This window comes from Anomalospiza imberbis, chromosome 18, assembly GCF_031753505.1.
Source record: "Anomalospiza imberbis isolate Cuckoo-Finch-1a 21T00152 chromosome 18, ASM3175350v1, whole genome shotgun sequence".
NCBI lineage: Eukaryota > Metazoa > Chordata > Aves > Passeriformes > Viduidae > Anomalospiza > Anomalospiza imberbis.
This window is the reverse complement of record NC_089698.1, coordinates 10,048,227-10,076,021: the sequence shown is the minus strand read 5'-3', so window position 1 is coordinate 10,076,021 and position 27,795 is coordinate 10,048,227. Positions and strand designations below refer to the sequence as shown.

The 27,795-nt window shown below is 49.0% G+C and overlaps 2 protein-coding genes across 5 annotated transcripts in view; one reads left to right on the top strand and one right to left on the bottom strand.

Annotated features, from left to right (window-relative positions):
- TAOK3 (TAO kinase 3) overlaps nt 1-22,605 on the top strand; it is a 74,665-nt gene extending 52,060 nt beyond the window's left edge. For all 4 annotated transcript variants that reach the window (XM_068208916.1, XM_068208913.1, XM_068208914.1 and 1 more), the window contains 8 exons: nt 6,992-7,126; nt 15,553-15,789; nt 16,531-16,659; nt 17,366-17,569; nt 19,816-20,055; nt 21,127-21,339; nt 21,693-21,875; nt 22,398-22,605. In XM_068208916.1, the coding sequence (XP_068065017.1) occupies nt 6,992-7,126; nt 15,553-15,789; nt 16,531-16,659; nt 17,366-17,569; nt 19,816-20,055; nt 21,127-21,339; nt 21,693-21,875; nt 22,398-22,559 (1,503 nt within the window). In that variant the 3' untranslated portion in view covers nt 22,560-22,605. The remainder of the gene's footprint in view (nt 1-6,991; nt 7,127-15,552; nt 15,790-16,530; nt 16,660-17,365; nt 17,570-19,815; nt 20,056-21,126; nt 21,340-21,692; nt 21,876-22,397) is intronic.
- A 2,240-nt stretch (nt 22,606-24,845) lies between these two features.
- PEBP1 (phosphatidylethanolamine binding protein 1) lies at nt 24,846-27,212 on the bottom strand. Its single transcript, XM_068208940.1, has 4 exons — nt 27,018-27,212; nt 26,592-26,701; nt 25,891-25,991; nt 24,846-25,657 (listed from the first exon to the last, which is right to left on the bottom strand). Exons 1-4 carry the CDS (start codon nt 27,150-27,152, stop codon nt 25,440-25,442), a joined length of 564 nt encoding a protein of 187 aa, XP_068065041.1. The 5' UTR covers nt 27,153-27,212; the 3' UTR covers nt 24,846-25,439.
- Between the last annotated feature and the right edge of the window lie 583 nt (nt 27,213-27,795).

Below are 27,795 nucleotides of genomic sequence, written 5' to 3'. Positions count from 1 at the left end.
TGAGGTTACAGTAAGGCTTGGTTGTAACTAACTAAATATTTGTAAGCAGTTTTTCCTCCTGAAGTGCAGGGTTTGTGTTGTTGAATATTAAGAACTATTGAAACATTTTGTCTTCAACAAAACATGGTCTTACATATTTAAAGATACTGGCAGAGAAGTTGCAAAGGCATTTGCCTCTTTCCTGAAGACACTTGACAGCGTCTTTAGAGAAGTTTGTTCAGAAAGGTGAAAATAAGGTGTTAGGTACCAAATGCCAGCCCATGGAGCTGTCCTGAATGAAGAGCAGCACCACTGATGGATGTTCTTGGTGGTTATGATTGGAGCTCTTCTTTATTTTGTGTAGGCTTTCAAAACGTGTGTTAGCTTTAATTTCACATTGCTACACAGCCATGTTTACTCCTGCATTAAAATGGAAGTTTGAGGGACTGATTTACACAGAATTCATAGGTTATAATCACTGCTCAGAGTTGTTATAATTGATAAAAACAAAACATCAGCTGCTCCCACCGGACATAAATGGCATTTGTGAAAGGAGTAGAGTTCCTGCTTGTTTTAAGACTACTATTATGTTTTATAATGGTTGTATGACACTTGTAAGGTATAAATACAGGATTTCTGATGCTGTAAATTCAGTCCTCCTAGACTTGTGTGTAGGATGCACAAACAGGACACCACATGGAATTTTTTATCTGGTTTGAAAAAAAACCGGGGTGTCTTGCACACTTGTAACTGAAGTATTATCAAAGAAACAATTTCTAGATCGCTTAACACAGGTGTTTTAGGGTAATTTTGGGAGCAGAAAGCCCAGGTCTGCACTGATGGTCTTCACAAAGCAGTTAATGATTAGCTAGGACTGCTGATCCTTGGAGTAGATTCCTTCTCCATTGGAAAATGTTCCCTTCTGCTGTATGTAATTCATAAAGCAGATTTGGATTCTGCATAGCAGGACATATTCCAGTCTGCAAATATATTGTTTTCATTTAGTACACAATTTTTTAATTCTTTGTTACTTTGGGGAATGCAATTTTAAGTGGAAAACTGCTTCACATGTGTATTAATGCATGTGAAGAGACTAAAATTGGAGCTGGACATTTCAGGGAATTTTATATCCACATACATCCCACTTTATTTTCAAGGTAAAGTTCTAAGTTCTGCTAAGATTTCAGTTTGTGCTTTAGTTTCATTTCTGGGAACTGGGATGAAGCTGAGTTTTTGGGTATCATTCTGGAGCCCCTCACAAATACCATGGGAAGAACCTGGGGTTCAAGTTTAATTTAAGCTCTTGTTTTGTATTAAATCAGCCTTTAAAGGCTAAAAAGAAAATAATGATGAACATAAGCAGCATTTTGTGGGTACAGGGTCACATACGAGATGGTTTTGACATTTTGGGTGAAGTCAAAAGTGTTGTATAAAATTGTGGTGTTCCGCAAATGTGTTAATGAACAACCTCCACATTATGGAAAGGGTCCAAGAAGGCAAAATGGCTTGGAGTGTTGATATTTTCTATGGCTCAAAGCTCTAAAAACCCAGAGGCCTTTTGGTGTTTTGGGCCACAGCCCCAGAATGTCATGTGCAAGGAAAATGCAGGCTGGAGGAGTCTGTGGTGGTGTGAGATGCAGTTCTCAGCCCTCGGTGCTTCCAGCGGCTGCCTGGTGTGGAGAGCCAGGCTGGGCTGGCCTTGGCCTGGAGGAAGCCAGGAGCAGCCCATCCCTGAGTGGTGCTTGGCTGGGAGAAGCCTCAGGCACCTGAGGAGCACTCCTGGCATCTGTCCTGTGACCTACCCTGAGGCAGAGGCTTAGGGAAGAGGCTGATGGAGTAAAAGCACTTGTAAACAACTCATTCTCTTTCTTTTTTTTAACAGCTGCTAGTTGGCTGTAACTTCCAAAAATGTTTTGTGGTCACAGGGTAAGTGAAATGACCTGTTCTGATCTGGTTATTGTCACTGGCTATGCTAGTCCATGGCAGCCAAGGTGCTTGGGGTTTGCTGCACTTGGGATGAATCCTCTGTGGAAAACAACCCCTTCCACAACTCAGCAGAGCTCCATGGTTTTCAACTTGTGCTTAGAACAAAGGTGACTCCCACCTGTCAGAGTACATCTGTTAGGCTGGAAGAAAAATCACCAAACAAGATTAAAATATTGGATATAATAACAAGCCATAATTGAATGTGGAGCTTTTCATATTATTCATTTTGTAGCTGTGTCCTGAACTCCTGGGAGATAAAAAATGGCAATCAGTGAGCTACTCAGGCAGGAAACCCATCCTTGGGATCAAACCCTGCTCCCTCAGGAGGACACCTTAATCAACAGCATATTCTTTTCAGGAAATTCAGATGTCTGGCTTGGATGAGGAAGTCTTCCTTGCCCTTTTGCAGGCTGGTGAGCTCCTCTGTGTACATTTCAGTATGTCCAGTGTAAGAACTCTCTTCTGAATATAGTTAAATAACTCTGCTACTCCATGCAAGGGTCATCTTGCCTATGGGTACACATTGTCACATCCATCTCCCTTCAGGAGTAGTTCAGCTGCACAGGTTGAGAGCTTGCAGAGTAAGTGACAGCTCTGATACAAACCCAATTGTGTCTGAGAGCCCCAGAAAACAACAAAATGGGGCAGGGAGTAAAACTCCAAATACACTGTGCTTCAAAGACACATAAGCCAGATTTTAAAGTCAGATAAATATCAGTTAATTCATCTTAAAAATGAAAGTAAAGATTTTTGGCTCCCAGATTAAGACAATAAAGTGAGTATAGGCATCAGCTGGTGCATCAGAGATGTTTTGTCACCTGTTTTGTTCAGCTGCTGGTAAATGACAGTGTGGGCACAGGTGGCTTCCTAGAAATATTATTTCATTGTCCTCAATGAATTTATTATTTTTTATTTGTGCAAAACTATAATAATAAGTTGTTGTAATCTTTTAATCTAAACAAAAAGCCAGTACAATATTGTTTTTTTTCAACTGCAGTACTCAGTTGTTGCTGTTTCTTGCTTCAATCTTAAAATCATCAGTGCTTTCTGAAACTTGGGCAGTAAAATGTCAGGGAAAACTTGTGATTAAGATCTGGCTTTTGACAAAAAGATGGAAAAGAGGATCTTTGTAGTTGCTCATCGTGAATTCTCATCCAATGTCTGCAATAATAAAATACATTTACAATAACTGCTGCAACTTGAGTGACTTTCCAGATCCTGTAAATCAACCTATGCACATCTCCTGTTGCTGCTCCAAATTAGTTCAGCATTTGTGGGGAATTTTGTGCATGGAAAGAGCTTAAACCTCCCTGTTGATGATCAAGGCACTTAAAGCAGTGTATTAAGACAAATGGTGCCACACTGTTGTTTTCCTTGCTCTTTAAATTCTTAGAAAGCAGGGATTTGCTGCAATTCCATGGAAGTCCTTAGTGTGGCTTGGAAATTGCCTTTCCTGTTCGTGTAGGAGACTGGCAGCCCTTGCAGTTAATGAGTCCTCCTGTGTCTCTGGAGGTTTTATTTGGTGTGCATAGCAAAAAAACCCAGTGTGAAAGGGAATGTTCCTCCTGAGGAGAAGGTGGATGTGTCCCAGCTTTGGTTTGGGCAGAATTTGGATGGTAAAGGCCTTTTTTCAGTGAGGAGAAGGATGAAAAGACAGCGTGCGCTAGAACTGGGATGGGACTCGGAGCAAAATCCACTCTGTGTTGGATTTTGAGCTCATGGTTTGCCACAAAGTCATTGTGAGATGCTCAGAAGTTCACCAGGAGTAGCCATTCAGATCCAGCTGGGAGCACCACTGGAAGCTCCACCAGCTCTGCTCAGATAATGCTGTGGGAATATTTGAGAAATGTTTTGTCTTGGCAATCTCTCAGCCAAATCCCCTCCTTTGTTTTGATCAACCTGAAAGCTGTTTATGTGGATGATACAGTCAGAAGAACAAATTATTCCTTGAGTAGGAAGTTGAAGATTCTGGATTGTTGGCCCTGAATAAAAGGATTTTAATGAGTGTGTTGTGAGCTGAGCATGCCTAAAGTTGCATCCTTAAGGTAGATATTGCAAAAAAGACACAGAAAACAGGTGGAAAATGAAGTGTATATAGAAGATGCATTACTTTAAAAACAAACCAGGTTTGGAAATGTAAATTTGGGGCTGAGAGATACCCTGGCCCAAACTTGGTGTGTTTCTAGGATGCCTTCAGTCAGATTTTATTTATTGGCTGCCTTGTGCTGAGGTGCCAGTTTTGTGTCTTTGTTTCCCACACATCTGAAGCTAAAACTTGGAAACAAAATTTCCTTATCTCTGCCAACAGTTACAACTGCAGTGTCTCTTAGCAAGTTTTGGGGAGAAGAGGAATTCTATTTTAAAATAAAAGTAGCAGAATTCTATTTTTCTGGGTTTGTAGGGAGATGGTTGTCTTTGCCATCAGTCACCTCATTTGAGCAAGGCTGGCTACTCGTAGATTTCTCTTACCAGCTGAGTTTTTTGTCCCCTTGATATTGGTCTTTTGGCTTGCTCAGTTGCAAAGGAATTTTCCCAGTCCTTGCCTAGCTGAGTTTGAAATGCAGAATGTGGTTAATTCACATTCCTGAAGGGCAATTTAATTCTGCTCTGAGGTTCTCATGTGCACTGAGGTAACCAGAGATCCCATAAAACAAGGCCAGGGTGACACTCTGCCCTCTAAAAATCCACCTCTTGGGTAACAAAAAGTAAATCACAGATTCATTTTGCAGCAGAAAAAGCAATTGCAACTTCAACTTGTTATTTTAGGTGGTGTTTTGGAGCATTCTGGAATGTCTGAATGCCCATTTAAAAAGTTGAGGGTTCTTTTTCAGTGATTTGCAGCTTCTCTGGGTTTAATATTTGCCATACCAACGTAATGGAGAGAAGGAAGATGATGCAGGGATTGGGATATTGCTTAGCAGGCCTTGGAAACCCTGTGCACTCACAGGTGCTGCTGCAGGTCACACAGATGTGTGACCAGGGGTGACATTTGTCCTGTCCCCACCTTCATTTCATGGCTGGAGTACAGCCCAGGTGGCTCCTGTGTGCTGCTGTTTCCTCTGTGGTTTGGGGTAGATCTTCACTACAGGGTTTGGGATCCCTCTGGGGAGGCTGAGAGTCAGATTAAACTGAGTGATGCTGTTGGACTTTAAATCTTTAATCAGGATCTTCTGGGGATGGCTGTTCTAGAGCCTCAGATGTGCCATTCTCAGGAATGTGGGCAAGTCCAAGAGCTCTGCCCATGACACCAACGTGCACAAGTTAGAAATATGAGATAAGCCCAATTTTCAATGATTTCTCTCTTGGTCTCACTACCTTTCCTGTCAGGCAGTGCCACAGTATAAGGTTGTCCAATACAAAATGAAACTGCAGTTTTTTTGTGACTCTCCATATCTCTGTGGAGGACTGTCCTTTTTAGCTGTTTTGGCTCATTCTGTGTCCCTTGTGTGGGTGTAGAGGAGCTGGTGCAGACTTGGCTCTGTGGTGGCCTTAGGCATCGTGCAAAGGCAAGGGAAAGGTGAGCATGGACTAGGAATGCCCAAAAGGAAGGATAAGGAAAGGTTTGGGGGTTAAAGCACTTTCAATCAATGTGGTGTTCAGTTCTTAATATCAGCATTTCTGCACCTAATTAGGCTTTTGCTTGAACTCATTTCCAGAGTCCTACTGAAAAGGGCTGAGTGCGTGTGGGTGCGGATGAGAAGCAGCTGGAAATGGAGGCCAGCAGAGGGGAAAGCCAGGTGTCTGTGGGGTGGGAAAGGAGCATGGGGATGACAGCAGTGTCCTGATGGAGACACCATTCCATGGTGGCTGCTCTCTCCCCGTGGGGCTCTCTGACCTTCCTGGTGTCTGCTGGGGCATGGCAGGGTGGCAGAGCTGCTCCTGCTCATGGAGGCAGCTCTTCCCTGCAAGTGCTTTCTAGGCACTGGGAGCTTTTATTTTGCACCCCAAAGAACTGGAAACTTGATTTAATTCAGGAAGAATCTGTCTTCCTGTGAGGATTTAGGAGCTGGAGGTTCAGGATGGGAGTCATGGCACTGGTGGGTGCCAGCGTGGCCCTGCAGGGTGTGCCGGGTGTCCAAAGGCTGCTCCATCCCCAAGGTGCAGCCTGCAGGTGTGCTGACTTTGGCATTTCCCATTGGGAAAATCGTGGTGGTGTGGGGTTTTTTTTTTGCTGGCTTTTCTGAGGAGGGTTTTTCCTGGAGCTTTGTTCCACTCCCAAATTTGCCCGTGCCATTTGGGAAGGGCACAGCCGCTCCCGGCGAAGCCTTGCCAGAGAGCAGGGGAAAGCTGCACCGGGAACCATTCCTGCTAAAACCTGGGAGCTGTTGCTTTAAAAAGAAAAAAAAAAAAAAAAAAATCCTTTGTGGGCTGTGGAGAGAAAGTGCTAGAACTGTGCAGGATCATGACTGGAAAGCAGGATCCCTGAGTGGTCACGGAGGCTTTCCTGGTCCTCTCCAGCCTGCCGTGGATTTAGCCAGGATGCTCGTCCCCCACAGCAGATAGCAAACGAGGGACAAAGAAACCCTATCGAGGACACACCGCTCGGCAAAGGGAATGAGGCAGGATGCTGCTGTGGTGTTAGAACGGAACAGGATCTCCGTGCCTAGACATGGGAATCACGTTTTCACCAGGATCGCTGGCTTGCAGTGCTTGAACCCGACCTTCCCGAGGACTCCGATCGCCCTGCTCTGCTTCCTGCTCCCGGCTCGCTTTTTTCTGGCACATATGTAATACTGGAGGTTTAAAAAAAAAAAAAAAAAAAAGGAGATTAAAAAAAAAAAAAAAAAAAAAAGGCAGCCCGATCCAGGGATTCGGAGGCATCCTGCTCGCGATCAGCTGACGCGCCGAGCCGAGCTGCAATGTGTTGCTTATTCATTTTGTACGGTGGGAGCTGCCGGGGCTAAGCAGAGAGCTGAACTATGCCTCTCCTACAGCCGCGCTTGTGCAGACAGAGGGGTGAGAGAGAGGCAGCCGCCGCGGGAAGAGCACAGCCGGACTTTCTCCTTGTTTTTATCCATTTCTGCAGGATCATGTATTTATAAGGGATGAGGTGGGCCACAGGGATCGCAGGCCTGAGGTGCGGCCTACCCAGTCAGTGCAGAATCAGGCCCTCCACTACCGGAACCGAGAGCGCTTTGCCACAATCAAATCAGCATCTTTGGTAAGAGCCCCCATCCCATCCCACCCCATCCCACCCCACCCCGCCGCCCCTCGCTGCCATCGCCTCCCCTGCTGTTGGAGCTGTTGGCATAGCAACTGGATATTGCACTGAAAGTGGTTTTACCTCTGTGTGTGTGTGTGTGTGTGAGAGAGATGTAAATGTGAAATATGTTTAATTTCTCGGTGCATTTCCAGTGTGAGATAGCCCACCTTCCTGGGTGAAGTTAATATCATCTCATTCCCTCCCTGCTCCATTTCCCACCTGTCCCTTTTGTTAATATATTTATCTGCATGTGCATAAAGAGTGTGTGAGGTGTGTGAGAGCTGCTGGAACGCCGTGGAGATGCAGATGCAGATGGGTTTAGGAACAATAAGATCGCTGCTGCCCGCCCTGAGATGCTGCCTGCTTTTTTTTTTTTTTTCTTTTTTTGGGTTTTTTTTTTTTTTTTTTTTATTTCATTCATTCATTTATTTCAAGCAACTGTACCATGACTGCATTTTCCAGCCTGATCCTTTGGAAGGATTGCTGGGCTGCGATAAGGGAGAGAGAGAGAAGGCTTACAGCGGGCTGTGGGCTTACAAAGGGGAGGGGGATGGGATGAATCCATCAAGATTTGTACTATTGCAAATGTGATTGCTGTGGATGCCTTTGTAGTAGGGAAAGGGGTGTGTGCCGGAAGAGTTAGTTGTGTGCCGCCTCCCCCACCCCGCATCCAGCCGGCCTGGGAGCAGCCTTTTCCAGGGAAAGCGGTGAAAAATGGCCCTTCAGAGGGAAAAGGAATGTCCTGTTAAATATTTCAGCCCGCTGGTATTAGAGGTCAGATGGACGAGGAGCGTTAGAAAGTCCCCACGGTTTGGCCATGGCACTTGCTCAGTGCTATGACATCATCCCGGACCAACCCCGAAATTACACCAGCGAGCCCTCCCCTTCCCGCCTGCTCCTGCCTCCACCGTGGGGGTTCTCCTTCCAGACCACCATTTCTGGATGCCCAGAATCGCTTCCCACTCCTGCATGCACAAGGCACGGGGTGTGGGGGTGTGTGTGTGACCACAGCTAAAGGTGGTGACTGGAGGGAAGCAGCAGCAGCAGTGCCAGCAGCCCAAATTTTTCTGTGTGATTGTTGCTGCTGCTGTTAAAATCTAAAATGATGCTGTGGCATTCAGGCTTCTGCCCAGATGCTTCCTGGGAGCATCTGAATCCCATCTTTTGCAGGTGTATTTCTGGGTGCCCATACCCTGAGTGCCCCCCAGGCTGGTGTCCCCTGCTCCCCCCAGTTTAAAGTGACCTAGAAATGTGTGTGTTAGAGGACTTCATGCAGCACACCTGACACGGGCAGGATCCCTGCTCTCCTGGAGACCCTCTGCCCTGGGAATTTTCCCTTTTTTCATGTGTGTGTGTGGTTGCACCCAGTGTAGTGCCAGCTCTTCTACTGCCTGCACTGAGCAGATAAAAGTGGGACCCAGTTAGGTTGGCTGGAGGGCAGAAATAATGAATGACTCATGTATCATACTCCAGACATGCAATCTCATTGATAAATTGATATGTGTGATGAATATATTCATGTTCTTTTACTCCCTGTGCAAAGCTGCTGCACCTTGTGGCCTGCCTTCAGCAGCAGAGCTCAGAACTCCTGTCTTCCCTGGAAATGTCACCTCTGGCCTACTCGGGTGGCTTGAAGTGATTGCATGGCCAGGCCCCTTTGGGAGCCAGTGAAAATATGGGCTGTGAGGGATTCCCAGATCCCTGAGCTCTGGGGAAGACAGCTGATATCCCAAGGTCACTCCTGAATCCCATGGCAGCCTCCTGTGGGGCTGGGATTGTGTCTGCCTTAATTCTTTACTCACTTGGATTTGCTGAATCTCTCTGCTTCAATGACCAAGTGATGATAAAGATACAATTCGTTTTGGGTGGGGAAGATGGAAAGCTTTTTGGAAAGCGTCTCTTTTTTGGGTTTTCTGTGGAACATACTCTGTTATCTGCATCATACACACACATCTCACCTTCCCAGGGTAGAGGGAAGATCCCAAAACATCAACCTGGGCACTCCAGGAGGTGTTGTTGTGTCCTTACTCCTGAGGTCGTGTGGTGGAGCAGAACTGACCCTGTGTTTGCCACAGAAATATTTCATGGTGATGAGCTTTTCCTTTAATAATCTTCCATTCTCACCTCTTCATGTTCCTAAATGGAAATCTGGGGTGGGGCAGGGAAAGTTTAAACCCATTGCACAGAGTCAGGGTGCCAGTGCTTGTGTTGGAGCACTTTTTATCACTGTCACCATTCAGTGCCCAGATGATGTCAGTGGGAGAGGTGCTGGATGCTGCTGCTCCTCTGGCCAAGGGAGAACTTCTTCCTGCTTCCCTGTCCAATATTTGAGGGAAGGGCAAGGTCAGTCATGGAGCTGACACAGGGAGAAAGACCTGACCATGCCTGGAATTTGTAGTGCAAACCCAGAAATTCAGGCTTTATTCATCTCTCAGGGTTTACTCTTTCAGTGGCAGCTGGAACAGATTTTTTTCTGTGTGAATGGGTGCTCAAGATCCCACAGTGGTTGAAAACAAGCAAACCAGCAAGCTTTGATGGTTCCCTACATGCTGGCTGCTTCCCATTTCTCGGCAGCTGTGAACACCTTCCCTGCACAGAAGGGTGCAGTTGGGAGCATCAGGTGGCCTATATTGCAGAGAATTAAAAATGGGAGTTCTGGCCCCAAATTCAGTAATATGGGATGATGTTTGGGTGTTCAAGCTTCCTTTCATGGGATTTGCTGAAATCCACCCCCAAACATGAGACCAGGGCAGAGTTTTTAGGAGAAAAGCACCAAGTCTGGGGCTGTTCACTCCACAGCTGTTCCTTCTGGTGCAGTCCAGGATCTGGGGCCCTCAAGTCCTTGCTCTTCTCCCCATAGATCAGGATATTGCAGGAGGTAAGACTTGCATTCCTTAAAGCAATCCAGTGTTCAAGTTGGATCTCTTTCCAAAAATAAGCTGAAGCAGTTTAGGGAGTGCAGAGGTCACAGAGGAACTTACGTTAGACATCTGAACACTCCAGGTGACCCAGTGGTTTGAGGAGTGATTTCCTTGTCCTGTTACTCTGCAAAAGCATCACGTGAATATGAAGGAAACTGGACAGAGCTCCAGAGAAAAGAGTCAAATGAACTATCCACAAAGAAAACAGGCTGTTATGTCTCCTTTTGAGCCTTGCAGTAGTGCTTTAATATTGCTCAGATTAAAAAAAAATAATGAAAATCAGCAAATGTGAGTAAGAAAGATGAAAGAGCTTAACTGAGGTCATAATTCAATCTGCAATTTTAGTAGTCATTTTTTCCTGGACCACTTTTCTCTTTAATCAGTTTTGTGTGGTAACAGTAACCATCACTTACCTGGAACAGTGGTGGAAAATACCCTGCATATTTCTGCTGTTGGAGTAAAAGTTGCCATCTGAAATGGAGACCAGGCACCTACATCTCCGTATTATTTCTCAGATTATTTCTTATTACCCTTATTATTTTTCTTCTTATTATTTATTATTTCTCAGTGATCCATAAATTAAAAGCTACAACCAGAAATCTCTTGAAGCTCAGCCAGCTGTTGTTTGAAAAGGAGGGCAGAGGTTCTGCATCTTGATGAGACTACACCTTTCCATGTTTTCAAGAGAAAGCTGTTTTTTTAATCTCTTCAGAGATGCATTGATATGCACTTCTGGGTGTCTTTCAAGCTTGACCCCTTAGGTCCCCTCTTCCTCGTGCATCTCCTCAACAGCTGCTTTTACAGTTTTCAAAGGCAATGATCAAGTAGTTAAAACTTCATAGAATCCCAGAATGGGTTGGGTTGGAAAGGATCTTAAAGCCCATCTCATTCCACTCCTTGCCATGGGCAGGGACATCTTCCACTATCCCAGGCTGCTCCAAGCCCCATCCATCCTGGCCTTGGGCACTGCCAGGGATCCAGGGGCAGCCACAGCTTCCCTCACAGGGAAGGATTCCTCCCTCACATCTGTGACATACCATTTCATAGAAGGATCAGACAGTGAGGACTCTATCAAAGGTCTTGGTGTTCTCTTTGAAATCCAAATGCCAGCAAAAGATGGTGTGATCTCATCCGGGGCCTGCAGAACCAAGTGTCTGTGTCCATGGGAGCAGGATTCCCTGGATGTGGCCAGGAAAATGGCACCAGGGCAGCCTGACTCCAGAGCCAGGTACCTTCACATGGAGCTGTTCCCTGCACCCTCTTCTGCTGAAACACTGGTGTTTTATTCCAGAGGGTTGAATTTCTCCCAGTGGACTCATCTGGCTGCTGCCTTTGTAGACCTTTCCTCTAAAATTTTGGACTTGTTCTTTCTCATCTCCTCTTGCTGTGAGAAAGAGCTGGCAGTGTTTTACTCAGAACTCTGCTTTCTCCAGCACAGGGGAGCTTGGAATTTCAGTTATCTACAGGTGAAAATTCCTGTCTTTTAGGAGAGGATTCAGTATCTTGGATAAACTTTGTAGAAAAGGGAACTCTAAACAGCTGCTGCTTTGGAGGAGAAGTTATGAGCTCAACTTCCTTACATAAAGCTAAAATCTTGGAGGGGTGAAAGAAAGTTTGGATTTTATGGCAAATGAACTGCCTGTGGGAGTAGGTTGGAAAAGACATCTCTGTTCTCATTTCTGTATTTGCCAAAGATGCAGAGAGATAAGAAACTGAGAAAATGTCATACCTTAATAAAAGCTGTTCTGGTTTATACAGGTTTTTGGTTCTTCTGATGACCTGATTGATTGTTGTGTGCTGCAGGGAGAGATCCTGGAAACTGCAGCTTTCTGGTGTGAAGGATCCAGACATTTCCTGGTTATATGGAGAACAAATTTTGTAGTTATCACCTTTTGCTTCATGATAACCTGTGGGGTTGTTTGTGGGTTTCTTCCTGAGGGGCAGCTCTGATCTCTGCTCCCTGCAACCTGGGACAGGACCCAGGGAATGGCTGGAGCTGTGCCAGGGCAGGTTTAGGTTGGAGATCAGGAGAGGTTCTTCCCCCTCTGGGAGAAGAATGGGCACTGCCCAGGCTCCCCAGGGAATGGGCACAGCCCCGAGGCTGCCAGAGCTCCAAGAGCATTTGGACAATGCTCCCAGGTATGCCCAGGGTGGGATTTCTGGGGTGTCTGTACAGGGTCAGGGGTTGGACTCCATGATCCTTGTGGGGCCCTTCCCACTCAGGATATTCCAAATGGTTCATAGAGTTCCAAGAGTCTTTGTCCAAGAACACCAGAAAGGTGATTACTGGAACATCCCCAAATTTTCATGTTAAAATGGTTGCTGGAGCTGTTCATTCATTAGGGGCTTAATCTTTAAAACCATAATCCTGTATTCATTCATAGTCTGAAGGACTTCTCTGGCACTGAACTGGCCATGTTCAGTAACTAATGTTCATTTCTTCCACTTTCTCCCATTCCTGAGATCACCATGTGCAGACTTTGTCTTTGAAGACTGTCCTGAGTGTTGGGCTTGAGTGGAGATTATGGTGATAAATGAAGTCTTTATCATGAGCTTGCTGAGCACAGACATTAAATCCACAAGATGTCCACCAAGTCTGCTGCTCTCCTCTCTCATCTTTAGGATGAGACGCTGCTTTTGTTTTCTTCTGACTTTTTAATATCCCATCTTCTATTGTGACTGGAAGGCTTTATCAGCTAGGCTTGTAATTAGCAATTGCATCCTATTGTTAGGGATAAATATCCTAGATTTCATGGGAAATCTTTCCAAGATGGAATTCTTGTCACGATAAAGCTGAGCAAAATTGGAAATGGGGTGCAGAGGAGCAGGGAAAAAACAAGGATAAAAGTTAATGAATTTTGCTGTAAATAAAACAAGTGCACATTCTACATCTCGTTAGAGATCAGACCAAAGGACACTGGCAAAGTTGCTGGAGGATCCTTAGATCAATTTTTTCTTAGGCTCTTGCTGTTTGCTTTGTTCTGCCAACGTCTGGGAACGGAGTGTGCCCTGCAGAACATCCCATTGCTCACAAAAGGGCTGGGCCCCAAAAATAGCACATCCAGGAAGACCTTGTGCTGCTGGTGGCTCCCAGAACTCAATTTCTCTTCAAGTGCCTGACCAAGGCTGTTCTCTCCCAGCTGGATGTCACTGAATGTTGTCAATGGCATGTGTGAAGTGTTGGTGGTCTGCCTGTCTTACCTGGCATCTGTCTCTTATCACTAACTTGGATTCTCAGAGAAATCTTCCTTACCTGGAAGTTTCTGGCAGAGATCTTATTCTTGCTGAACTTGACTGACATGTGCAAGTTCCTATGAACACTTCCCAGCTTCTTCCAAGTGCTGTTTTCCTTGGTACTCTTGGAAAAACCAAAAGCATTTTGAGCTGTAGCAGAACACAGGGCTCACACAGGGTTTGTGTTTCTGTGGTCATTCCTACAGTCCCACGTGTTCCTGGTGCCTGCCTTGGATCTGATTGGGTCTCAAGCATGTACAGGCTCCTCAGTTGCTGAGGTTTAAGTGTATTTAATCCAGCCTATTCCAAAATGACATTCTGAAATTTCCTGTAGGAAGGTAGTGTTTGTCCATCCCCACCTGGTGGGTACTCAGCCTCACTGAAGTGATCAGCCCGAGTCTCACAGTACTGCGGTCAGGCTGGTTCTTTGGTTCTTCCCGAGTTCCTCTTCACACTCCTCCCAAGTCTTGGGGGTCATTTGAACCGAGACAGGTGGCACTTGCTGCCTGCCTTGGGTGACCTCATTCAGGGTGTTCATCTCTTGATTTTGGAGCTCTGACTTGGCTTCCTGTCACCTCCCAGCCCTGGAGCCAGCAAGTGCACTGGGATGGCAGCTCCCTACATCAGCTGCTCTTCTGTTGAACCTGAACCTTCCCAGCTCTGTAAGTGTATCCCATCCTACATCTGAACTCCAAAAATCTCCACAAAACTGCCTTCGAATGACAGCAGCACCATCGCAGGGGCCAGTTTTTTGGGCTGCTGTGGAGGAATCCATCAGGAATGCTGCAGGAGGGACTCTTGCTTCATAAAGCTTCGGTGATCACCTTCAAAGGCTTGAGCTCTTCACACTTCGGTGGGAAAGCAAAGGTCTCCTTGCACAGAATCGGGGGCTGCAGTTCCACACATGTACAAAGTTCTTGGTTCTCAGGTCATCTAAATGATCAGCAGATCTTCATAAGTTCCTGAGAGTGTCTTTAAAAAAATAAAAACCAGTCTTGGACACTTTTCTTCTTTTGAAGTGGAAGCATCACCATTTGCATTTTCTTCTGAACATTTTTGGCACAGCCTGTTGGTGTTTTTTTTTTCCTTCCTTTCACATGGATACACTTGGGCATGGAAATGAATCTGGAACTTGTGAGTTTGTTTCAGCTGAGCAGGGTTTAAAATCTGCTTAGACCATCTGATCAATCTTGTTAAGAGCACACAGTTCCAGAACAGTGTTCCCTTGTTAGAAAACTTTCAATTCTGGGAAGGAATGAGCTCAGTCTGCCATCATCTTGAATTTTAAGGGGAGATTTTGAAGGAGGCTCCTCGTAACAGAAAATAGATGTTGAGGGATTGAATTGGCATGGGGGTGACTTGAGGAGGAAGGAAAGAACGGGGGTCTGGGGGGGTTCTGGCTGCTTCTGGGAGTCCATGCCACCCTCATGATCTGAGTCCTGCGTTTGAATAAGGTTTTCCCCTGTGTCTGAAGAACACTGTCCAATAGCCACCTTTGTTTCCAGATCTCCTCCAGTGTGTCCTGGAGTGATAATAATGCCTCAGGTTTAGCTTTTATATTTTTCACATTCTGTGCTGCTTTAGTGTGCACTTCTGAGCTTCTTATTAGGAGATGGTGAGCTCTCTTCACAGAGCAGAGAGACAAAACAATTCCTTCTCCAGCTGGGGACCAAGGACAAATGATCCAAATCTCAGGCCCAAGAGTATAAGCAATGTGGGCTGAAGAGAGAAAACAAGAAGGATGGGACTGCATAACCTAAAGCTATAATTGGACAATTAACTCCAAAATGCAAATGGACCAAAACTTATAAAAGTGAGAGACCTCGTGAGCAGTCGTGCATTTTGTGGCCATTTTGTGTTGTGCTGCCCAAGGTAGATCTATTGAGGCCTCTTAAAAAATCCCTGCTTTATTCTTTAGCTCCATCTAGTCTCTGTTCTAAGGCAGCCTTCACAAGGCATCCATAAGTAACCAGTCCCTTCTTTTATTTGTAATAATGCATTTTCTGCTGTGTTTCTGAAAACACATAAGTCTCAGGAAAAGCTGGAGGCTAAAAGTTAGGACAGAGAAACCTTGTGGCTTTGTGAAATTGAACAGCAGCACCTCCAAAACCCATTGATTGCTGAGAGCACAGCAGAGCAGGGCCTGGCTTCCAGCGAGCAGCCAGCACAGCAGCAGCTTGTGTGGGAAGCAAGGCCATGGAGCACTTGTTGCCCTGTTCCTGACTGCAGGTTACAAGACAGATCCATGAGCATGAGCAGGAGAACGAGCTGCGGGAACAGATGTCAGGATATAAGCGGATGCGGCGCCAGCACCAGAAGCAGCTGATCGCCCTGGAGAACAAGTTGAAGGCCGAGATGGATGAGCACCGCCTCAAGCTGCAGAAGGAGGTGGAGACACACGCCAACAACTCGTCCATTGAGCTGGAGAAGCTGGCCAAGAAGCAAGTGGCTGTGATGGAGAAGGAGGTGAGTGCAGGGAGGATCTGAGGGACAGGAGAACCCAGGTCTCCAAGGGGGGCTGTGGGAGGTGCTGCTCAAACCCATGGTCTGAGGTGCAGAATGAGAGGACACGGTCTTAAGCTGCACTAAGGGAAATTTAGGTTGGATGTTAGGAAAAAGTTTTTTACACAAAGTACTGGAATGATCTGCCTGAGGAGGTGGTGGACTCACCATCCCTGGATGTGTTTAGGAAAAGATTGGGTGTGGCACTCAGTGCCAGTGTTCAGTTGAGGTGTTAGGGCTGGGTTGGACTCAATCATCTCAAAGGTCTCCTCCAACCCGGTGATTCTGTGACCTTATGCTCCCTCGAGCAGCCTCGAGTCACCTTTCTGCCTGATGGGCACTCTGTTGGCATCCACCAGTGCCACAGCTGCATAAAAGGGGCTGTGGGGACCTCGGTGGGAGCTTTACCTCAGCTGAGGGGTGACAAAGCTGTCACTCAATCTAAAAATCAGCATGTTAATCCACGTAATAAACTGGTGTGGTTTTGGTGATGGGGTAAGAAGCACAAGGAAGCCCTCAGACTTATGTGACCATTTTCTGTGCAAGCAGCTTTCCTGTGGCTGAGTGCTCATGGCTTTGTCTGGCACAGTCACCAAAATGACTGACCAAAAACCACAACACTGATTTCTGCTGGATTCTGCACCTGCTCACTCACCTTTTCTTCTTTTTTTTATTGTTATTTTTTCCCCTCTCTGTACATTACAGGCAAAGGCAGCTGCAGCAGATGAAAAGAAATTCCAGCAACAGATTTTGGCTCAGCAAAAGAAAGACCTGGCGACCTTTTTAGAAAGTCAGAAGAAACAATACAAGCTTTGCAAGGAAAAGATTAAAGAGGCAAGAAACCCTCATTTTAGGGGCTTTAGGGGTGTGCAATGAACATGAACCAGTCTTTTGTTTTGATAAACCTGGGCCAGCCCAGGGGTTTAAGGGATACGTCAGGCTTGGAAGCAAATTTTGGATTCTCAGCAAGTAAATTTTCAGGAGCTGGGAGCATCTGGCAGCATTTCCAGAACAATTTGTGAGGGTGGCTACAGGTGCCTTCACAATTTGCTGTAGAGCAGAATCTTTGAAACCAAGGGTGATGAGGGAAAATGGGACTTCACAGAGAGTTCTTCTCGTTTCTCCTCATCTGTTTTTTTTTTTTTTTCAAGTAATCAGAGCAGCCATTCAATGTCCCTTGACTAAAAGCCCTGTGATCACTTACATAAATTAGGAAGAGAAGTAACTTCGTATGTACCAAAATGCATTATTTAAGTAGTGTCTTCACCATATTGCAAAAATAATTGTCCGTTAAGTTAAAGGTGAGGAAATGACAATCAAGGCACTCAGTGGCCACTTTTCCTCCTACTCTTGGTGTGGGTCCTGGTGCAGCTGTAGGGGCAGCAGGGCTGAGCATGGCCAGGTGATAGGTGTGGTTCTGTTGGTTTACAGCAGGATTTTAGTGTCCTTTCATGAACTGAATGGCAGAGGAGGAGCCAGGAAGGTCCCCCATGTCCTGTGTCACTGTGGTGCTAAGGGAAGCCTTGCTTTGACCCTGCAGGAAATGAATGAGGACCACAGCACACCCAAGAAAGAGAAGCAAGAAAGGATATCCAAACACAAAGAGAACCTGCAGCACACACAGGCTGAAGAGGAGGCCCAGCTTCTCAGCCAGCAGAGACTCTACTACGACAAAAACTGCCGTTTCTTCAAGAGAAAAACGATGATCAAGAGGCACGAGATGGAGCAGCAGAACATTCGGGAAGTATGGCACTCCTCACTTCTCTCCCAGCCTTTTTAAACTGCCTTAGCTTCGTGTCTTGGCTCAACTTAGGTCTTCATGTTTCTAGTTGCTAAACAGAACTGAGAAAAATGTAAGAAAATATGTTTTGGGAAATGGTTTTCCCTGCAGCTGTGGCTGCTGTGATCAGTTGAGGGATGGCAGCGTTGACTGCAGACAGAAACACCCTGTGGGCCCCTCCTCTGGGCCTGATGCCTCATCCCAGCTCCTCAGTGTTGGGTTTGGGGGTCCTGCCCCAGTTTGGGCTGTGGGGAGAGCCGTGGGATGGGGATGTGGGTTGTCAAGGAGCAGCTTTTCACACCCTGCTTCCCCTCGTTGGTTTTTGCTCCTTGCATCAAGGTGGTCAAACATCACTTTGGAGAAAGAGTTTCCACTTGGAGATGTTCCTGTGGCCATCACTGTAGTATCTGAATCCTTCATTGATGTTATTTTTGGATAAAGACTGTCAGATGAGAGGGTGTTCTAGTGAAAACTGAGTAAGGCATGGTCAAAAATTGTGTTTGACCTGCTATCCTCAGGCTTTCCAGTAAAATTTGTAGATGTTCAGAGCTTTGCTGCTCTTGGGTCCAGATGTGCCAGGGGCTGCTTAGCTGCTTTGCTGAGATCCAGATATCTTAACCCAGGCACCCTCAAAACTATTGACTCCAAAAATTCAGATTTGAGCACCCTTATCACAGCGTGTCAGCTCTGTGGCAGGGATGAGAACAGAGTTCAGTTACCTAGCATGACGTTTAACCAGGAACACACCTCTGACCTCCTGCATTTAAGCTCTCATGAGAGACCTAATTTTCAGAATGATCCGAGTTTTTATTCCCTGAAAATTACACCCCTACTAATTCAAATGTGCCAGTACTAACTACTTGGGTCACCTGAAGTAAATAACACTTGTGTTATTTGGAAAACACAAAATGTGTTTTCCATATTTTAACTAACCACAGATGCTGTTTTTGTGCAAATGGGAAAGTGTTTGAGGGAAGTGGAATGACTGTGTGTGTTTATGCTGTGTGAACTGAAATCAGGTGTGGAATAGGCTTGGGAGAGGCTGGCTGAGCTATCCTGGGGTGAAGGCACATGTGCCACAGCTGTGCCTGGTCAGTGCCCCACCTGCCTCTGTGCCAGTGGGAAGTCATTTTGGCACATCAGTACATGTAAATTTCAATCTTGGCTGTCAGGGGTCAAGTTTTGCTTAAATGTAAACACATGCTACACCCTTAGGGCCAAGAGGGCAGAGGGAAACCCTGGCCCTGTTTCCTTCCCCATCCTCTCAGCTCAAACCTGTCCCAGGTGTAGCAGCCACAGGGGCTGAAGCTTGCAGGTGCTCCTGTTGAGAGTTAGAACAGGATTACCACATGTGAGCAGCAGCTCAGAATAATTACATTTTTTTGCTTCTCCTGCAGAAACCCGTTAGGCTGAGGCAGCCCTGGGCTGGGCACGGTGTGGGGTGGGGCAGCCCTGCTGTGCCTGGCTGGTGCAGCACGGAGCACAGCCGGAGGCTGTAACCTGAGCCGGGATCAGGGATGCACCGGTGCCATCTGTGAAGGGGTACAGCTGGAGTCAGCTCCGTGCTGCTCGGGGTGTGGCTGACACCTTGAGACACAAATACGTGCAATAATCAGGGAGGGAACTGGTGTCTTCCCCTTCCTGGGCTTGTGGCTTGGGGAAGGTTATCCTGGACTGTGGACACCCTGTGCAGGAGCTCTTGGTGAACACTGCAAAGCCCTCTGAGCATCGGGCTCCAGCCTCGTTTTAAAAACGAGCTGCACCTTGGTAAAAATGCCACCTGGACAATTCACCTTCTCATCTGACCTGGTGTTAGAGCCGTTGACCTCTGCTTTGGCCACTCTAGTGCAGGTGATGGAAGGGGGAGCTCATCCCCAGTGCCCACCAGGGGCACAGGGGAATTGAAACCAGACAAGATCCCCAATTCCATCAGCCCAGCCCTGAGCACTCTGGGATGTGTTCATTGAAAGCTGCTGCGAGTTTCTGCAGGCACGGAGAGCTTGTGTGGGGTCCTGGTGCCACCTGCTGGGGACTCGTGGGGCCATGGATGGATGGATGGGATGGATGGTCACTGGGTGGTCACTCCTAGCATCCCCTGGTGCTGCTGGGTTTGTGTTTCCCTGTGACACACCAAGTCCCTGCTGCTGTGCAGAGCAGTGAGCAGGAGCCTGCAGCCAGGGCTGCCCGCTCAGCTGTGTGTGTGTGTGCAGGAGCTGAACAAGAAGCGGACGCAGAAGGAGATGGAGCACGCCATGCTGATCCGGCACGACGAGTCCACGCGGGAGCTGGAGTACCGGCAGCTGCACACGCTGCAGAAGCTGCGCATGGACCTCATCCGGCTGCAGCACCAGACTGAGCTCGAGAACCAGCTGGAGTACAACAAGCGGCGCGAGCGGGAGCTGCACAGGAAGCATTTCATGGAGCTCCGGCAGCAACCAAAGAACCTGAAGGTGCTGCAAGTTTTCCTTCTCCTGCAGCCTCTGTCCTCCATGCAGTACCTGTGCTGTGGGACCACCGCTCTCCACACCCTGTGCTCTCCCTTTGCACAGAGCAGCTCCGGATAAGGAGAGTTGTGGGCTGGGATAGACCACAGCTCACAGGGGTTTTTTAAAGTGCTGTGCTAATTGAGGCTGTTGTAAAATAGTCCAGTCCTAAGCAAAGTGTTACAGAAGTCGCTCCTGACAAAGCTGTGTGTTGTTCAGGCCCTCACTGGTGTCAGCTTAGAATGATGAGGCCGGAGGGTTTGTGGTGCTTTCAGAGTCCAGAGAGAACACAGAGCACTCTGAGTGTGTTCTGAGCTCTGTGCACACCCCAGTGTGCTTACAGACCTCTGAGCTGCTCTCTGTGGTAGAGGTGTGTTCCTCCTCCCAGTGTCACAGAATCACAGAACATCCTGAGTGGGAAGGGCCCCACAGGGATCATGGAGTCCAAATCCCAGCCCTGCACAGACACCCCAGCAATCCCACCCTGTGCATCCCTGGGGCCATTTTCCAGATGCCCTTGGAGCTCTGGCAGCCTCATGGCCATGCCCATTCCCTGGGGAGCCTGGGCAGTGCCCAGCACCCTCCGGGGGAAGAACCTTTTCCTGACAACCAGCCTCAACCTCCCTTCCACAGCTCCAGCTGTTCCCTGGGGTCACTGGTCACCAGAGAGAAGGCACATTGCTGTCACTCTGTCACACCTTTGCTAGTTCTTAGGTCTGCAGCCTCCACATAGTGCAAGGTTGAGGTGGGAAAGACATGGAAGGGGAATGATGCTGTGAAAAAGCAGATATGTTTTGGGAGGCAGGTGATGGGCTGGGTGATCTGCAGGAAGTGGGCAGTGCCCTGGGCTGAGGAGGGCTGAGTGGGTGCTGTTCCTGGCCAGGCTGCAGCAGGGCCTGAGCTGCTGCTGCTGGTTAGTCCGTGTGGGAAGCACGCACAGGGGAGCTGTGGTTCCCACCACCCCACCCATGTGGACGTACCACAAACTCTCCATTCCCAAAGTCCTTCGTGCTCTTCACATCGTTCCTTCCTTGGCAGGCTATGGAAATGCAGATCAAAAAGCAGTTCCAGGACACATGCAAAGTGCAAACTAAGCAGTACAAAGCACTGAAGAATCACCAGCTGGAAGTAACTCCAAAGAGTGAGCACAAGACAATTCTGAAGAGCCTGAAGGACGAGCAGACACGGAAGCTCGCCATCCTGGCCGAGCAGTACGAGCAGAGCATCAACGAGATGATGGCCTCGCAGGCGGTACGTGCAGGGGGCTCTGGGGCTTGGCAGCACCCTGGGGGGCACTTCTCCAGCCACTGAATTATAAAAACTCTTTAAACAACTCATCAGGTGGCACGTTCCCTCTTGGAATAAGTGTCCTGTGGAACACGCATCTTTCCCCTGCTCCCCTCGTGTGCTGGGGTTTAGGACTGGATCTTCTGAGGCTCTGCCTCAGTGTGAGCAGAGCAGCTGCTGCTCAGGAAGCCTTTCCTGCTTTCTCCCTCTGCCACCAACACCAGCGGCTTTGGGAAGAAAGAGTGGTGTGTGACTTGTGTGGGAGCAGAGGGATTCCCAGCCGGGGTTTGAGCCTTGTTTTCCCAATGCTCTCACAGCTCCGGCTGGACGAGGCCCAGGAAGCAGAATGCCAAGCCCTGAGACTGCAACTCCAGCAGGAGATGGAGCTGCTCAACGCCTACCAGAGCAAAATAAAGATGCAGACAGAAGCACAGCACGAAAGGGAGCTCCAGAAGCTGGAGCAACGGGTGTCGCTGCGCAGGGCACACCTGGAACAGAAGGTACATTCCAGAGGGGGGTTTGGGGACAGGGGGAGGCTGGGGCTGTGCTGGGGGCTGCTGACTGTGCTCCTTGCACAGGGGGTTTTGGGGACTCAGGCTGGGGCTGTGCTGGGGGCTGCTGACTGTGCTCCTTGCACAGGGGGTTTTGGGGACTCAGGCTGGGGCTGTGCTGGGGGCTGCTGGCTGTGCTCCTTGCACAGGGGGTTTTGGGGACTCAGGGCAGGCTGGAGCTGTGCTGGGGGCTGCTGGCTGTGCTCCTTGCACAGGGGGTTTTGGGGATTCAGGGCAGGCTGGGGCTGTGCTGGGGGCTGCTGGCTGTGCTCCCTGCAGAGGGGGTTTTGGGGACTCAGGGCAGGCAGGAGCTGTGCTGGGGGCTGCTGGCTGTGCTCCTTGCACAGGGGGTTTTGGGGACACAGGCTGGGGCTGTGCTGGGGGCTGCTGACTGTGCTCCTTGCACAGGGGGTTTTGGGGACACGGGCAGGCAGGAGCTGTGCTGGGGGCTGCTGACTGTGCTCCTTGCAGATCGAAGAGGAGCTCGCCGCCCTCCAGAAGGAACGCAGCGAGAGGATCAAGTTTCTGTTGGAAAGGCAGGAGCGAGAGATTGAGACGTTTGACATGGAGAGCCTGCGGATGGGCTTTGGGAATTTGGTCACGTTAGAATATCCCAAGGAGGACTATAGATGAGGTTAAATTTCTTTGCCATTAAAAAAAAAAAAAAACCAACAAAAACCACAGAAAGCAAACAAAGTAAGGATAAAACTTGCAAACCCAACATTCCCCATGTTGACGGGCGTGCTCTCTCTCTTTCTGTCTCTCTTACTGACATCGTGTCGGACCAGTGCCTGTATATTCTTATCCATCAGGGGCCCCTTTCCCCCGTCACGTCCCGGTGCAGGACAGCTCCTGGCAGTCTTTTCCATAGTATGTCACAGTATTGATGTCTCTGTGCAATGATTAAAAATGTTTCAGTGAAAACTTTGGAGACAATTTTAATGGAGAAAAAAAAAAAAAAAACCAACATAAAAAAAAAGCCACCAAGTGGATGTATGTTGCTTCTGAGCAATCACTCATTTTACCACCAATCAATGAAAGTACAAGCAAAAAAATATTAATAATTAAAAGATATCTATGATCCCAGGGGGAGAGAGACTGAATCCGCAGCCTTACCTTAACTAGCTGCTGCATAATTTTATTTTATTTTTATTTTTTTGGTATTTATTCATCAGGAATAATTAAATAATAATAATAAAAAAAATTTTATTAAAGATTGAAAAAAAATTTGATACATTTTACAGAAAAAAAACTTAATCGTGCTGTACATATCAGTGGTGACATATTATTACTTTTTTGGGGGTGGGGAGGGGCGGGCGACGACGTGGTGATTTTTAGGAGAACCATGCCGGGGCAGCAGGGACGAGCCCTGGCCCCTGGGCATATTCTTGATTGTATCATAAATCATTTTCTGCTGTCGCAGAGAATGTGAATACACTTAAATGAGCCCACAGGATCCCAGTAGCACAAATTGGGCTTTGTCAAATCGTGTATTTTGTGTATAGAAGGAATTTAAGGAGAGCTTTTACTTATTTTCATATTGTATTTTAACTGTTTCTCTGATCAAAAATTTTTTTACTTCTTTCCCCCCCTCCCTTCCTGCTCCAGCCACCCCCCACTCTCCAGTTCTGTTCTGGAGCTCAACACTGTCTGTTAGATCATCCCAGCCCTTTTCAGTTTTTCTTTTATTTGTTTTTTGGGGGGTTTTTTTTTGTTCCTCCCCCAAGTCCACCCCCAACCTCATGATCTTGGTCATAAATATTGCATTATTCACACTTTCAAACTGTGTATTTTCTTACAATAAAAAGAGAAAAAAAAAAGGCTTTACTTCTTTTGCATGCACTTTAAAAAAAAAAACCAACAAAAAAAAGGACAAAAAAACCAACAAAACAACAAAAACATTTTTCAGATTCCAGGGAAGAGCATGAATAACTGTCAGAGCTTTTAATTATATTTGTAAATAAAAGTGTTCATCACAATGCCTGGCTGTGTCATTGTGGGAAGGGTGGCTCGTGGCCCAGCACAGGTGCAAGGTGGGGATGGGGAGGGGACACATTCCACTGGTGTCCCTGAGCCTGGGCAGGGCTTGGTTTCCTGACAGTGGAGGTTTTTAGGGTAATTTTCATTTTTTTAATGTTCTCCTCCCAGCCCGAGCAGTCCCAGCATGGATCAGCCTTGTGAGCCCTGTTCCAGCCTTAACTCTGGTGGGCCTTGGTCTGGAGTAGCTGGGGCTGTTTTCCTGGAAAACCATCCATCCTCTTGAAATGTTTTAATTGCTGGCCTGGTAAAACTGCCCTGGGGGCAGCACCATCCACCTGAGTTCTGGAATCCCCAATTTTCTCAGGGGTGCTGCTGATTCCTGTTTGTCAGACCATGTCACTGCAGAGCTTTGATACAGCAGCTTGAAAAAAAGGGGGAAGGCTCTTGATTCCATGAAGCTGAATTGCACTGCCTTCACCTTTTTTACCTTTTTATAGCCATCAGGCTCTATCAAAGGCTCATTTCTGATCTAGGCACTCAGGAGACACCCCCAGGCCTCACTGCAAAGCTGCTGGAACAGCAGGAAGAACCTGGGACCTGCAGCTGGGCTGGGAAGTGGCTTCAGGTCAGGGAAGCTGGTGGTGCCCAGACTGTTGGGGTGTCAGATCTTCTGTGGTGATGTGGGAGCTCCTGTGGAGGGAAGGAACCCCCACCGATCTGGGAGTGAGGGGAGATGCCTTGGGAAGGAACTGAAGGCTGGGAATGTTTTTAAGATAAAGACATGATGGCTCTGAGCTGTGTCCCTCCAGCATCAGTGAGTCCCAGGAATGGGGAGTGCTGGGCACAAGGTCCAGCCTCCTCCCAGGAACACACCACCACCCACTGCTCCCTGAGCACTGCCCTCATCCCCCCCCAAGAAGACAACCAAGCACACCAAGGACCTTGGGAAATTTTTAATTGCACTGTGAGCACAGGGCAGGTCACCACAGGACTGAACAGAACAAAGTGGTCTCAGCTTTGAGCAGCAGCAGAGAACAGAAGGAAGTGCTCTAGGCCAGCTCCTGCCTCCCCCTCGAGCTGCACCTTCACTACTGTAGTGGTGATGTGGAGGCACTGGCCAAATGTAGGAAGGGGAAAAGAAAAAAAAGGGGAGCAAGTTTCCCTTTGACTGCCCTCTCCTCTCCTGGAAAAGAGTCTCCACAGCCAGCACCCACCCCAAAGTGGTTGTGTACCCACACCCCTGCCACCTCAAGCCATCCCAAGACAGCAGAGACCCCCTGAATTGACGCTAATTCACAAAGGCTTTTAATTCCCCTAAGCAGGTCAGGTTGGAGCCAGGGACACCCATCAGCAGCTCTCTAGCTAGGATACCACAAGCATCAGCACAGGCCTGAACACAGGGACACGGAGCAGGGACGGTGACATTGCCAGCGGTCAGAGCGGGACACTCGGGTTCAACTCGTTAAGAGAACAGAACTACAGCGCCGTGCCCGGCCCCACCCGCGGGTGCTGCGGTGCCCACGGGCCCTGGCCCTACTTCCCCGAGAGCTGCTCGTAGAGCTTGGGCACGTAGTCGTCCCACTCGGCCTGGTAGCAGGTGCCCGCCACCGGCGCCCCCAGCCCGTACTTGCTGCGGAAGGCGGCCACCTTGAACTTGCCGCGCTTGTCCCCGGAGCGGTTGGACAGCACGGGCTCGCTGCAGGCCAGCTGCTGGGGCTGCTCGTACACCAGCCACACGTAGCGGTGCAGCCCTGCGGGGAGGGAAGCGTCACCGCCCGCGCTGCCAGCTGACCCCGCAGCTGGCTAAGGGTGATGGATGGGGCTTAGGGCACACGCACCAGATAGGCTGGATCCCTGCTAGGTGCAGCCCCAGCAATCCCGCACGGATCGTTCCCACGGGCAGCTTCCTGCAGGCTTCCCCCCCACCCTTCTGCACTGGGTGTGATCCAGGTAGCAGCACCTGGGAACTGCTGCAGGTACCGACCTGTTCCCTTGGGAGGCCCGGAGCCAACATAATCCGACATCACGGTCCCGCTGCCCACGTTGTTGCCTTTCATGTTGGTCACCAAGAAGTGATGCCACTCCCTGAAAGGAGAAGGCACAGAACAATCAAACTGGCAGAGCTGCAGATAAGAACCCCCTTTGTCACTCCGAGCTGCTGCTTCTCCATGAGGCTGTCAGCACGGGGTAAACAAAGAGCTGTCACTCCTGGTTTGCCAAACCCGAAGAACACCAGTCCCAGAGCAGGCACCGCTTTGTAGGGATGCACAGCCAAAACAAGCTCCACGTGGCTGCAGGAAACCCACAGCCTGATCTGTGAGGGTGGGGATTCCACACACTGCTCAGGCTGACTTGGGGAAGGTGAGCTGGTCCCAGATTTAAGATTCTGCTGCCAGCAAAGACCTAATTCCAACTCATATACGTGCTAAATTAGAGCAAGCAGTAAATGCTGTGCTGCTCCAGCTACAACAGACCTTTGAGCATCCCTGATAAGAGCAGCTGCTCCTCCCCATGCTGTCCCTGGCTCAAGGAGAGATGCAAGGACACAATTTCTATGACAAGCCACAGTTCCACAGCTGCACCTTAGGCGGAGCACAGTCCCACCTCCTCCTTAAGCCTCTGCTCAGCCCAAGAGAGATGCTCCTTTTTCCCCAAGCAAGCCACGGAGCTGTCCATCCCCATTACCTGAACTTTGGGTCCTTTCGACTGGGCGCATCAGGGTCTGTGAGAACCAGGGTGTAAAGCTTCTGGGGATCGCAGCCGTCCCACTCGATGCTGGTGGGGCGATGCTGGACCTGCAGGGATGACCGCGTGAGCACCGGCGCCGCTGTCAGCGCCAGCCACCTGCCCTGCACACAGGGCCGGCACGACCTGCGCTGGCAGCCACCCCGAGCGGCTCAAGGCCGTTCGTGCCAGCTCGCCCTGGCTGTGAGAGCCACGGGCCTTCTCTCCTGCGGCACGGCCGCCCCCACAGCTGAGCCCCTCTCTCGGCCCCTGCATCCCTCTGCGGAGAAGCTCCGGCGGCAGCTGCCGGAGCGACAGCGCAAGAGGCCCGACCGCATCCCGCCATTTTGCCGCGCCACCCCCGCGCGCAGGGCCGGGTCTGCTTACCTGAGTGGGCGTGAGCACCTTGCCCAGCTCGTCGATCTCCACGGAGCCATACTTAACCCTCAGCGGGTGCGCCGGCTTCTGCTCCACCTCGGCGAGGCTCAGCGGCCCGTCCCACTTGGCCAGGTCCACCGGCATGGCGACGCTCGTGGCTGCGGCGGCGGCGGCTCCGGGCTGCCCGTGTCCCTTGGCGGAGGCACCGCCCCCCTCCGCTCCCATTGGTGGAGACGCCGCTATGCTCCCCTCCCATTGGTGGAGACGCCGCTATGCTCCCCTCCCATTGGTGGAGACGCACCGCCGGCCTCCCTCGCGCCAGCTGTATGGCGCCCCCAGGCGGAGCCGAGGGGGCCCGGCCAAGCTCCGGTTACCTGGGCCAGCACTGTCGCCCCTACCGCTAATTAGGTTAATTAATAATTAATGTACCAGGGCCCAGTGGGGCGACCCTGTGGGTCTCAGCGCTCTGCTTCACACACGCCTTGGTGCTTCTAAGTTGCCATGTGTAAGGTGTCCTGGAGAAACCCGAGGATAGTTGCGTGGACACGGTCCTCGCTGCGCGGTTGCACAGAGGAACAAGTGTTTATCTCTGCTATTCCCGCTCCGCGGCTTGTGGGGGGTCTCTAAGTGAGTGGATTGGAGCAGCCCTCTGGATGCGAGGGTCGCACACCGCTCAGCACACACCGCTCAGCACACACCGCTCTCTCCGGTTCAAACACTCCCGACCGTGGGCGGCACCGGGCGGCAGCGCCGGCCCCGCTCTGCTGGGGCCGCCCCACGCGGCCGA

Excerpts from the sequence above, each read along its gene's own strand:
- PEBP1 (XM_068208940.1), bottom strand. The coding sequence starts at position 27,152 with ATGCCGGTGGACCTGGCCAAGTGGGACGGGCCGCTGAGCCTCGCCGAG. Across the intron at positions 26,702-27,017 it reads AGGTGCTCACGCCCACTCAG|GTCCAGCATCGCCCCACCAG; the intron begins GTAAGCAGACCC and ends TCATCCCTGCAG. Across the intron at positions 25,658-25,890 it reads CGGGCCTCCCAAGGGAACAG|GGCTGCACCGCTACGTGTGG; the intron begins GTCGGTACCTGC and ends CCCTCCCCGCAG.